The 13,561-nt window shown below is 40.5% G+C and overlaps 1 protein-coding gene across 1 annotated transcript in view; it reads right to left on the reverse strand.

Moving 5' to 3' along the window:
• Window positions 1–12,803, reverse strand: part of LOC310926278 (contactin-associated protein-like 4) — a gene marked incomplete at both ends in the record, with an annotated part of 108,412 nt that extends 95,609 nt beyond the window's left edge. Inside the window, one exon of the mRNA XM_083888378.1 lies at window positions 12,725–12,803. Within this exon, the coding sequence (XP_083744504.1) occupies window positions 12,725–12,803 (79 nt within the window). The remainder of the gene's footprint in view (window positions 1–12,724) is intronic.
• Between the last annotated feature and the right edge of the window lie 758 nt (window positions 12,804–13,561).

Genomic DNA, 13,561 nt, shown 5'->3' on the forward strand with positions numbered 1-13,561 from the left:
TCTAGTCATTCTTCTTCGACTTCTAGTGACTTTTAAGACAGCCAATAGCGACTTTCCTTACTGAGGAGTTGGCAACAATGCTTGACAAACAGCCACAAACCAAGCAGAAAAAACACGATGATGGTATCCATTGCTCGTCGAACTGTACCATGATGGAAAGACGCCATGAGAGACCACCTGCTGCAGTTTCACAATGAACTACCACTCATTGCCACTTGACTTCAAATGGTTAGAAGTGGCTGGTGTTACAGCAATGTGACTTTTGTGCATTAATTCAATCAGCTCCTACAGACACTTTTTTCCCCCTCTCACTCTCTTTACTGGTCACTGGTTGCAAAAAAACTAAATTGGATTAATGTGTTGGATTTGGGGTGAGAATAAGTTCATGGGTTATCACATAAGGTAGATAAAAATGGAATCACTAGTGTTTAATGATTGCTATTCATTTTCAAGAGGCACCACTCCCACTCCCACTGTGTCGTACTCCACTCCTCAAGCTAATGAACACAAGGGCTGTCATTAAATCGTAAGCAGGGAACTTCAGAGCAGCAGGTGAGGTCATTATGTGTATTAAAATAATCCATTATGACGGAAAAATTGTATTTCTTGAGATATGAGCAGGAGGCAAGGATCCCAAGATATGGTATAATGTAAATAGAAAAGCCTGATGACGTAACTACACCTTGAGATTTGGCAGTTTGTTCCATAATTTGAGAGCTGAATTTCCTAGTTTTTGGGATCAATACAGTCTCCATCCAGAGTTTAGTAATAAGTGAGTCAGCACTAACTCTAGGGCAGAAACTCTATAGGGTGTCCTTAATTTGGTGAGTACAATGCTGTTATATCTGCTTGGAATGATGATCAAAACTATGAAAAATGTAGCTCAGTGTTAACTGCCCACTAAGCCCAGTGCGGATGAATGACCTTTTATTTTATATCAGGAGTGAATAAGCAGAGAAGTAAGATTATACAGAATTATGTGACTTTATGGTGCACACGACTCACAGCGTGAGAGTCAGTCAGGCTATTGATTTGTGTAATTATCAGTTATCCTTGGCAAAGTACAGGCTGTAAAGTGTTTGAAAGGCATTAAGTGGCTGCTTTCCATGCACTTTTCACCTGTAAAAACACCAATTCAAATTGGCTTGGTGTAGGTCAAAGATTTCCAACGACTGTAGTCATTACTCTGACCCATTTTATATTCTCCTCACAGATTGCTATAGAGCTATAGAACAGTCAGTTGTCAGTTGAACTAAAGTCAACACTATTCTGGAAGGCAACAGTGGTGTTTACATCAATAGGCATAACAGTATAGAATAGAATAGAATAGAATAGAATAGAATGCCTTTATTGTCATTATACAAGTTGTACAACGAGATTTACTTGACTTCACCTTGAAAGTGCATACAGCTAAAAACGAAGAACAATAACAATAACAACAACAACAACAACAACAACAACCAGAGTATGGGTCAAAAAGGACATTAAAAAAAAGTGACCCTAGTTAACGTGAGGTGGGTTTTCAGTTTCAGCGTACTACATTAAAAGGATAAACAGCCATCAAATTCTTATTGCACAGTATGAAATAGCAGGTCTATAGCAGGGTTTAAATATAAATAGTGCATTTCTATGAGACGTGACCCATAGCAGGGTATAAAAAATAATAAATAAGACTATTTCCACAGTATGAAATGTAATTTTTTTGTTTACAGTATATGAAATATAGAAATATAAATATCACAGTGTGAGATGTGATTTTAGCAGCATATAGAATATAAATATCACAGAATGAAATGTAATTTTGCAGTATATAAAAATAGAAATATAAATATTTACACAGTATGAAGTGATTTTAGCAGGGTACCATTAAAAATATAGATATTGCACAGTTTGGAATGTAATTTAAGCAGGATAAAAATCTGTATATACAATAAAAGTATTGCACAGTATATAGTACAGTATATAGTATAGTAACCAGCGGCATTATGTGAGGAAACTTGTCTCTTCAGTGGCTGTTTTTATTTTTTTTTAAATAAGATGGTGGATCAATGGTGTGTGTCCTAGGATGCCAAAGCAGTCTGGTACTGTCGTTTATCACAGCACTCACTTTGCATCCAGATTCACAGCATTCTAATTGGTGGTTAAGGGTAAAATTAAGGGAAATGTAACCGACAATGATCATCTTATTTAAGGCTGGAAACGGCTCCTGGGAAAAAGTGCAAAGGAACCTTGTTTTTCTTCAGATTATCATGGCCCTAGCATACTAGGAGTCAAATTCATGGGAGGAATCTTTTATTATCCTTCAGATCGTTATTATTATTCTGTGTCATTAAGGTACGTAAAAACTCTGGACACTTTGCATGGAGGTCAGGTCCGGCCAAATGCGTTATTGTCATATTTCTCGGACACCTGCTTTGTGCTTTAGCCCAAGATGAACAAAACAAGTCTATTGGGACCAACCATGGCCTCAACTCAACAGGAAATAGCCATTTTGAATTTGGTGTCCATCTTGGCAATTTGTAGTAGATCATTAATGTGTGCGTGCATGCATGTATTTTGAGACACAATCTGAGACTAAGATGTATCAATGCTGCAGGTCTGGAATAAATGATGTCTGCTCCACTTGTTAAAAACACCCAGGGGTATTGTAAGGATCAGATATAAGCAGTTCAGTGATTTTGCTCAATCTCTGTGGATTTAAAGTGAGCAGTGAACTCTATAAGCTTGAAACATTGGCATTGGTGCCCTTCATTTTTCAGGAGCTCTGCAAGTCCAACATGACGCTTTGAGCAACCTCAAGTCATGTGATGCCCGAAGCTCTGTAGAGGCAGTGACATTAGCTTCCAAACAAAAAAAATAAGCCATTTTCTCCTTAAAGCGGAACTAGACCGGAAGTTCCTATTATCGCTGTTTTTTTTGGTGTGTATCTGCGTCATTACCTTGTTTATGAAGCCCTGACGGTTCGAAAACAAACAGTTCAGCCATTGCTGAGAACGCTGTGTTTTATTGTAATCTCGGGGCTCAACGAGATCACTGAAAATCCCGTAATAGTTACGTAAGCAGCGGTTCTCCTGAACAACCGATCGTCCTGCTCCGGGCGGTAGTCCCGGCACATCCGGTTACGTACATTGAACCGCAGAAGAAGAATAACGTCCGTTGTGGAGGTGTTTCACGAGCAACAGTGTCTTCTGACTCTGGGTCTGACTCCGGTTTAAAGTCATAAAAGGGACTGCGGCGGGGAGTCGTGAAGAAGCTATTTTTAAACACTGTTAAAACAATGTTTTGATAATGAGGAGCAGTGCATCCGCCGTTCCAGAGGGGGGCGCTGCGCTTCTGAGAACGGATGTGCTGGATAGTACTGGCCAATCACAAGACTCTGTCTTCTGGGGGTGAAAGTTCACTCTGAAATCTCGCAGCAGAAAAACACTGTCAGAAAAGAGGATTTCTATCGGCTAGTTCACAGCAACTAGGAGGTTTTTGACCATAAAAACAAGTTAATGTAAGTAGACCTCCATAACTAACATTTATGTGCAACAGGACCACTCTATGTGACCTTTAAGAAAATTAAATGGAGTTGAAAGTGATGGCACTGCATTGACTTCCATTCATTTGGACAACCTAAGTTCTGAAACCTTAACCTAATCACAATTCAAACCTCAAAACGGACTTACTGCGTCATTACGACCAGGTTATTTTTATATCCACGAGGACAACTGGTCCTAAAAAAAAAAGGTCAGTGATGACGCCAGAAAAGTATACACACACACAGATACACACAAACCCAGTGATGTGTGAAATGAGAGGAAGAGAAGGTGGTGGGAGTGTCACTGCACGGCTTAAAGGTGGTGAGCGAATAGAATGAATATCCACACAAACCCACAACTAAACTTCTCCACTTATCGTTTGTTTGGTCTACAAAAATGAACACAAAATCAAAATCCAACCCTTGGGGATTTCACCAGTTTCCCTCAACTATTTATTTTATTCTTTTTTTTTATTTTCAAACATAACAGGAAAAATGTATAATCTCTCTCAATAATGAAACTCTATTGTTCATACAAACAGTCAGGTTTTAAACTCCACATTAAAGCTCACACATAGAGTGGTCCTGTTGCACATATATGTTAGTTATGGAGGTCTACTTACATACATTAACTTGTTTTCATGGTCAAAAACCTCCTTGTTGCTGTAAACGAGCCGATAGAAATCTCTCTTTTCTGACGCTGTTCCCCAGCCGCGATATTTCAGACATAAATCTCACACCCAGAAGACAGAGTGCGTTGTGATTGGCCAGCCAGCATAGAGCCTTCCCAACTGTCTTGTGATTGGCCAATACCCTGAAGTGACATATTCAGCACACCCGCTCTCAGAGGCGCAGCTCCCCCCTCTGGAACGGTGGATGCACTGCTCCTCATTATCAAAACATTGTTTTTAACAGTGTTTAAAAATAGTTTCGTCACGACTCCCCGCCGCAGTCCCTTTTATGACTTTGACCCGGAGTCAGAAGACACTGTCGCTCGTGAAACACCTCCACAACGGACGTTATTCTTCTTCTGCGGTTCAATGTACGCAAACCGGATGTACCCGGACTAGTGCCCGGAGCAGGACGATATGCTGTTCCAGAGAACCGGTGTTTAGGTAACCGGACCGGGGGTTTTTTCAGAGATCTCGCCGAGCCCGAGATTACAATAAAACACAGCGTTCTCAGCAATGGCTGAACTGAACTGTTTGTTTAGAACCTTCAGGGCTTCGTAAACAAGGTAAGGACGCAGATACGCACTAAAAAAACAGCGTTAATTTGAACTTCCGGTCTCGGTCCGCTTTAACACAGGATGTGTTGACGCTCTTGGCTGATGTTCCCACTTTCCTGCTTCTTCACAGACTGACGGTCAACAGTGACCTCAGCAGAATGTAGCCGAGTCTTGGACCAATAACAAGTCATCTGATGTAATGACAGGGCCATTTGATGAATGGGTCTGTTTTTTAGGGAGGCAGACATCCACTGGGGAGTCGGCCTTGGGCAAACACAAAATCCCACAGGTCACAAAGGCAGATGGATGGACTGCAGTTCTCTGTCACTTTTATCGCTTAACTACTTGTCCCTGGATTAATAAATCTAGACTGAAGACTGACAGCTCCAGACAGACACACACACACACACAAGCAACTGGTGCCTCCTTTATGTAACCTTGACTTAATCAGAACATCTTCATGACTCCACTTCTACACAACACATTTTCATAAATGACAATAAAGAAGGAAAGTGTGGCAGATTTATTCTCGACCACTTTGCTCCCCTACTCGTGATCACACTCTGGTGTCTCACGGAGCATAAAGGACAGCGGGGTTCGCAGGAAAAATGCCTCACACATTCACACCAAATTGATTTTATTCAGAGGGTTTATGTACTCTCAGTGCAAACCAGCACCTCATCGCAAAGTAATAAATTCTGATGAGACAAGGCTGCTCTCGTATGAACCAGAGAGCTTGGCGTAAATTTAAATCAACTCCACTCCCGGAATATATTTTTTAACCAAATTATTTTCTGCCTGGCTCTAGACTGAAAGAAATGAATTTCCAGCACTCAGAGAAAATAACAGCACCGTAAATATATCTTCCCCTTCCTCAGCCTGAGCTAGTTAAATAATAATCAAACACATCTCTACCATTTCAGGCACCTGAGCAAGGAAACGCTCCCGAGTTTCTCCTGCTGCTTCCACCAGAGAAGTGACCAAAATGAGGTCAGTCTTTGTAATATTTTAGTAAAATGCAGAACAAAAAAAAATCTTCCTGAAAAAACTATTCATGGAAAAAGCTGCAATGAAAAAATTAGTATATGACAACGGTGTTGACTGATTTAAATTCTTCAAATTCAAGGAGTTTTTGTGTTTGTGTGTTTGTACTACAATATTCCAACACTCAGTATCAGTATTGATCGGACACTGGTCAGATCACTGGATTAGTTGACAGCTTAGTACAGCGATGTCAAAGTAAAATGAACCCAAGGCCACTGAGTGTCTTGTCTGGTCATGAGGGGACCAGTCTAAACAACAACAACTGTTCAGTAGCTGGTGGGCAATACGAGCTAAACAAATTTAAAATTTAATTCTAACACAATATTGCATGGTTATATCACCATTAAAGGGGAAATAAGTAGTTTATAGTGCCATCTAGAGGAGAGGCTGAAATTTACAACAAAGAACTGCTCCTCTGCTCACCCCCTCCCTTCCCTGAGCGCTACGGTATCCGCAGCTGGTCAAATGTCGTCCTCGTCGTCTTTCTCCGTGTCAGCAGATGAGGTTCGTGAGGTGAGGGAGAGGGCGAGCTACCGCGGCCGTAGAAGACGAAGCGGAGAGAGAGGAGGCGGGACTTCCGCTACAAGTAAAGAGACGCTTGATTTGTTCTTTCGCGTTTGTCCTTACAGGCTCCGGTAGAAACATGGCGTCTCGCTGCTAACAGTGGCTATGCAACCACGGCCCGCGACCATGTTATTTTACATGACTTTTTGAAACACTACGAAAATGAAACAACAACTATTATACAGCGACTAGACAATGCAGGAGCACATAATATGTATAAAAGAGTGGATTTTGGGTTATATAAACCCATAAATACTACATAGTGTCCCTTTAAGTCATCCATGATGATATTTCACAGAATTTCAAATTTAAAATGTTATATGTATATAAAACATATGTGTGATGCATAAATAACTATTATATTAATATCAAAAACGGAGAAGAAAATCTAAAATTTGCTATATCATAACAACACCAAACAAGCTTATGTATGTTGTATGTAGTACATAATGTGATATTACAACAAAATGTGTTATTATTACTATAATAAAAATATTGTTTTGCAAATGTGTTTAGTATCATATTCATATCACCTCATTGGCAGCTGTGCCTTAAAGGAGGAGGTCATCAGCAGGTCACTCAGAGGGCGTTTTGTGGTTTCTCAAGAAACAATCTGACTGATAATTAAGATTTTGGATCCAGAAGGAGTCGAGGTCCAGCGAGCATGGCGTCCCAATGCTGGCAGTACAGTTTAAATTTAAATTTACGACTTTATTCTCGTAAATGTACGACTTTATCCTCGTAAATGTATGACTTTAATCTTGAAGTATATGAAAAAAAATGTCTCAATGTGGCCCGAATACCCCGTCGTAATTTTAACAGCAGCTGTTTATAAGAAAAAGCTCTAAATGTAAGTTTGTTCTCCCGTCTTCATTCTCCATCTTCAAAATTACCTGATAAGCCTCATGGTGAAGGACTTTTTTTTAGCCTTGTTGACTCTTAATCTAATTCAGTCTGTGTCTGGTCCCACACACCAACATGGGTACACTTTAGATCTTGTTCTTTCACATAGTTTGTCTGTGTTAAACCTGGAGATCTGTGACAGTGTGCTTTCCGATCACAAGGCTGTATTATCTGAGGTTGGATCATCCGATACACTGCAGCAGTTGAAACTTGCGCTCCTGTTCAGCTATGTCAGATTCTTAAGCCTTTATCTGTTGCTCAGTTCTCTGCTGCTTTTATCCAGTTCTCAATTCTGTCTGATACTGAGGAGCTCAGTTCCTGGTTTAAACTCCTCCTGCCAAAACCGTCCTGGACTCTGTGGTTTACGGTGGTCGACAGGGGCAAAGGCACGGCAACGACCCAAAACACGTGTAGGAGGAGAAACGAGCTGCACATTCAAAAGCACAAACAAATACAAAAACACAAGCAAGTCCCAAAACACAAGCGAGTCCCAAAACCTACGCAGGACAGACAACATACACTAAATTCACTTTGGGAATATGCAGCTCGTTTCTCCTCCTGCTTGTGTTTTGGGTCGTTGCAGTGCGTTAAAGGTGAAGTAAGTAGTTTATAGTGCCATCTAGAGGAGAGGCTGAAATTTACAACAAAGAACTGCTGCTCTGCTCACCCCCTCCCTTCCCTGAGCGCTACGGTATCCGCAGTTGGTCAAATGTCGTCCTCGTCGTCTTTCTCCGTGTCAGCAGATGAGGTTCGTGAGGCGAGGGAGAGGGCGAGCTACCGCTACAAGTAAAGAGACGCTTGATTTGTTCTCTAGCGTTTGTCCTTACAGGCTCCGGTAGAAACATGGCGTCTCGCTGCTAACAGTGGCTATGCAACCACGGCCCGCGACCATGTTATTTTACATGACTTTTTGAAACACTACGAAAATGAAACAAAAACTATTATACAGCGACTAGACAATGCAGGAGCACATAATATGTATAAAAAAGTGGATTTTGGGTTATATAAACCCATAAATACTACACATTGTCCCTTTAAGACAGAGGCATACACAAAAGTGGAAGTGCTTGGGTCTGTGGGAGCAGTCGTTTTTGTGCAGCTCTACAACATGCCCGGTGACTACTTAATTCTTACTTTATTAAAATACCTTTATTAAGAGGTTATCATCCTATAACCCCGTAGTTATGATCAGGGTTTCAATTCGGCAGTAGTTCTGGGCTAAGTAGCTAAGTATGCTTTTATTTCAAAGTCGCTAAAAATTTTGTATTAAAAGAGCAAATCTGACTCTGCTGGTCGTAGAGCTGCATGAAGATGAGCACTCCCACAGACCCAGGCGCTTCCATTTTTAAGTACGCTTCAGCTTTGTAAATAAAGTTGGACTGGATTGGATTGTCTGAAAATGATGTGCAGTGCTGCTCTTGAAAACAAAGTGATTGGGCGAGTATGGATTTTTTACATAATTATATTTATTTGAAGATCATATTTAAAAAGATGACTGTGTTGCAGAAGGCCTTATTGTGATGGATATCTATCTATAAATTCCAGGAATGTCTGTCCGATTGATTTCAAACTTGATGTGTTTTGCTACGGTCACGAGTATGTGTGGATACTAATATCAATAATAATAATGTTGGATAATTAATGCAAAAAAAAATGGTATGCTATGTGTACAAAATAGCGCGATATTTCCAACAGCCAGAATCTTCATTGTATGAAGACCAGGTTCTGCTTGAAGACATATAATTTGTATTTACCGAGCCATTTTTGAAAGTATACATATATACAGTATGTACACACTATTAAAAGGTTTCACACAAAGGCATGCATTTATTGAGATAACACTTTTCATAGTTTTAGACAGCCCTGTCTGGAATGTATTCACAGTTTTGCACTTATCTCTATTTCAAGGTTGATTAAATTATAATTTGTCATAAAAAGGAACTTGAGAAAAGAGGTTAACATTTTTGTTTAAGTTACTTTCAGACATGCACTGAACCCCCAGAGATTGTGGTCAGGGGTTGTATCATGTGAAACACAAATGAGGTTATATGACCGATCCTCCAGCTGACCTCGCAATTTCAGATCCTTTTCTTTTCCCATATCCAAAAAAAGTGCTGCAGTTTCTCAACACAGTTTCCTTTGACCCATGGTTGCTGAAGTGACTGTTGAATTCAAACATTTGGGAATCATTTGACCCCGTCTGTTTTCGATAGATGTTCAAGTGTCTGTTATGAACCGTATACTGACAGCTGGACTTGAGAGTATGAGTGTGAGGGAGAAAGAAAGAAGATGATGATGATGAGGGTGACAGTGATGGAAAGCCACTGCGCTCCACGTGGAAAAACTTGATGAATGTTGTGACAGTTGTTTATTGAGCCGAGGCTCTTTAAGCCTAATTTATACTTCTGCGTAAAGTGCTCTGCGTAGGTTACGCAGAGACTCTGCGTCGACGCAGAGCCTGTCGAAGAGCCTCTACGTCGTCTCCGACTGCACTAAATATTTTTTAAGTGTCCGTCACTCCGTCAAGGGACAACGGAGACGGCAAGAGCTGCGATTGGTCCTCAGGACAGGCCGAGCTATCGCTGCTCTGTGCCGGCTCACAGTGAGCACCGAGCGTCCACAGGCGGAGCTGATCCCCGCCGATAACGCCGCTGCCAAACTATATATACGTCATATCTTAACACACACAGCACATGTTTAGACTCTAAATGGCCAATTTCTCGCCTCAAATTATCTTAAAAGTGCGTTCCGTGACACAGAAAAGTGAGAAACGGCCACTGTTTCAACAACAACAGTCTTTCTCTCTCTTTCTCTCTCGGACACCATTGCTCACTGTAGCCTGAAGCAGAACAACCTTGCGCAGCGACCCCTACTGATCGGGCGGGAAATTGCAGCGCGTGTCCGTCACCACGACGCAGAAGTATAAAGGCTTGAGGCGTCTCCGTGGTGACGGACACGGATAACGCATACGCAGTCGGAGAAGTATAATGTGGCCTTTAGAGTCACTTCCATTTCCAGAGTGACCGGAACACGATCTTCACGCAGATGACACGTTTGTGTATATTATTAGGAAGCGGCTAAATCGGTGCCAATGGCATCGCGGCACTAAATTCAACTTGTGTTGCAAGTAATCAGAGGATCAGAGAAATAATCAGAGGATAAATACATTGATAATAAAAAAGACTTAAAATGGTACAGCTTTAAGATGTGCACATATTCTTCTTCAGAATGACAGCGTTTAGGATTAGAAGCCGATTAATTTAGAATGTAAATCCAATTGTACTTGTTCTCTCTCAGCATTTTCCTGTGAGTTTGCAAACCAGCTAAGAAGAGCATTACCACCACCAAGTGGACTGGAGCTGCATACACTCATTATCTTACTCTGTTTTACTTTTTTTCCATTCAGGAGCCACTGGTAAGTCAAATGCAACTTAAAGAATGAACTTTGTTAAAACATTATTTCCCTGGCCCAACCCATATTTTCACGTGGGTGACAAAGAGTCTGACTGTTACAGAGTATGGAACAGAGAAAAAACAAAAACAAAAACACAATAAAATACGACATTATTGCTCATGTTATCTCTACATGGACAAAGGTTTTAGTTTTAGTCCACACACATACATACATTTCTGTTTCACACAACACAATCGATTCATCTGTAGATTATTTTCTTATTTTCGTTTGGTCCATAAAAATGTCAGAAAATGTTGAAACATTTTTTCTCAAACCTGGAAGTGATGATGTTCTTGAATGTCTAATTTTGTTCACAAAACAAAATGACTCAGTTTGAAGGATTTTGAATTTTAATATTGAAGGAAAAGTCAAACCGATGAATGGATTATCAAAATAGTTGATGAATCGAGTAATTGTGAAAATGTGTGATACATTTGGCTTGATGCAGATGTATTTTCTTTTGTCACTGTACCTTCAGTAATGTTATGTAAAAGCCTGCCGTCATCTGATTTCACCAAGTTAAAACCTCCCAAGAGGAAAAAAGCCTCATATGCACATAATGATTGAACAGCAGCAAACACTGCAGCTATTCATCTACAGTATTTCACTTGTTACACTGTAATTTATAACTTCCTTCTTGTCGTTTTTTTTTGTTTTTTTCAAAAAAATAATTGCTCTGAGGCAGCAGTCAACTATAGCAATGTATGTGATTCTGCAGAAGCGTCATCCTCCTGTGAAGTTTTCTCCTCAGTTAGTCACAGTCTCCATCTCTCCCGGAAACATAAATTGCTGGATAATATAGGAAGGCAACTTGTGAGATTCACCATCTCTTAAAACTTGACAGCCTTCACTAAATTCACAGAATGAACCACGAGTTATTGCATTGTTTCCCAAAACTGGAGAATTCAGTGACAGTTCAAAATCTACACGCTGCTGCTGCTGCTGCATGAAAGTGTTTCTTGAATTTACCATTGTTATATAGTTTTAAGGAGAAAAGTTCCAAATAAAATTAGACCAAAATTAAAATTAGGTTTTTTTTTTGTAGTACATAAACAACAGTTTAAGTAAAACTTAACATCTTTGTTCAGGCTAATTACCAAAAATGAAGCCTTTCTGATGTTAGTAATTGTTAGAAACAAATGTTCCCGACATGACTCATACATTTACAAAGTAATCAGCATAGAGCTGAAACAATGACTCGATTAATCGATTATTAAATTAATCATCACAAGTATTGTGAGGTTTCTTTACTCCATATACAATTCAGAAAGCACTCATAGGCCAGTTGTTGTCTTGTTTTGTTTGCTTGTAGGGGAAGGATGAGGGATGGGGTGATGTATTGTGTATCCTCAGCATTTGGCTGTATGTTATGTTATCCTATCACTTATCTGTGAGGATTGTTGTACGTGAAGTATTCTGTTGTAATTTCTATAAATAAATCATATATAAAAAAAAAAAAAGTATACAATTCAATAAAGCCCACTAACCCAGCAGAACCCTCATACCCCATCACAAGTATTGTGAGGTTTCTTTACTCCATATAACAAAGAATGCATTAAAACTGAATCATTTTGGTTTGTGGACAAACAAGACATTTGAGAACATCATCATTTCCAGGTTTGAATAACATTTTCTGGACCAAACAGGTACTCGATTAATCGAGAAAATAATCGCCAAATTAATGGATGATGAAAATAATCATTAGTTGCAGCCCTAATCAGCAGATTAATTCATAATATTACAGGGTGATTGTCTTTTTTTAAATGGGTGTTTACATTGTGTTTAAACACATTTCAAAGTTACTTTGACGTTTCCCCATCATCCAAGAGACGTGCCGCTAAAGAAAGGAAGTAAATTATAAATAAATGTTTTACATTTGTCATCTTTCATAATTAAAAGACTCAGCCTCGTGTGAAACAAAGTGATCTCTTGCTCGGTGCAACAATAAACACTTGGATTCTCTTAAATCAACACACAGACTCCACAGACCTGCGTCTGAGCCGCTCACCTTCTGTCCCGCAGGAGCCGAGGAGCAGCCGCACAATCAGCGCAATAATCCCCGCGAATCGTTTGCTCCCCACAGACATGATGAAGCGACGGGACACTGAACAACACGCTCTATTCCAGCCTGTCGGAGAGAAGACACTCCGTTCTCCTCCTCTTCTCCGCTCCTCTGCTCTCCTCCTCCTCCTCCTCCAGCTCCAGCTCCAGCTCCAGCTCCGCGCTCTGGTGCGCTGCAGTGGCACAGTGAAGGTGGTGAAGCCGGCCGGTGCCCAGACAACATATATAAGAAAGACGCAACTGACAACACCGCCCGCACTCCGCGAAGTGATGGGATGTCGACAAGGAGGAGAGAGTGGAAGAGAAGGAAGGAGCGCGTTAATGAGACTGCTGCAGGTCCCAGGGCGAGCGCACCCGCCTCCTTCTCTTTCATTGAGGTCCTGAAAGAGCTCAGAGTCCCAACACAAGATTATACACATCATGGCCAAGTGATGTTTGGCTCCTGCTGTACGTTTGCACACATGGGCATCGAGTCATCTGACACCGAGGTCAGTCCCACGTTGCTTTTCAGGGGCAACGGATACCACCAACCAAGACCAAGTTTATTTGGTAAGTATTTATTACCTGCAGTTATGTCTCACAGAAAACAGTTTAAAGGTCACATAGAGTGGTCCTGTTGCACATAAATGTTAGTTATGGAGGTCTACTTACATATATTAACTTGTTTTTATGGTCAAAAACCTCCTAGTTGCTGTAACCTAGCCGATAGAAATCCTCTTTTCTGACAGTGTTTTTCTGCTGCGAGATTTCAGAGTGAACTTTCACCCCCAGAAGACAGAGTCTT

This window comes from Microchirus variegatus (genome assembly GCF_963457635.1).
Source record: "Microchirus variegatus genome assembly, chromosome: 4".
Classification (NCBI taxonomy): domain Eukaryota; kingdom Metazoa; phylum Chordata; class Actinopteri; order Pleuronectiformes; family Soleidae; genus Microchirus; species Microchirus variegatus.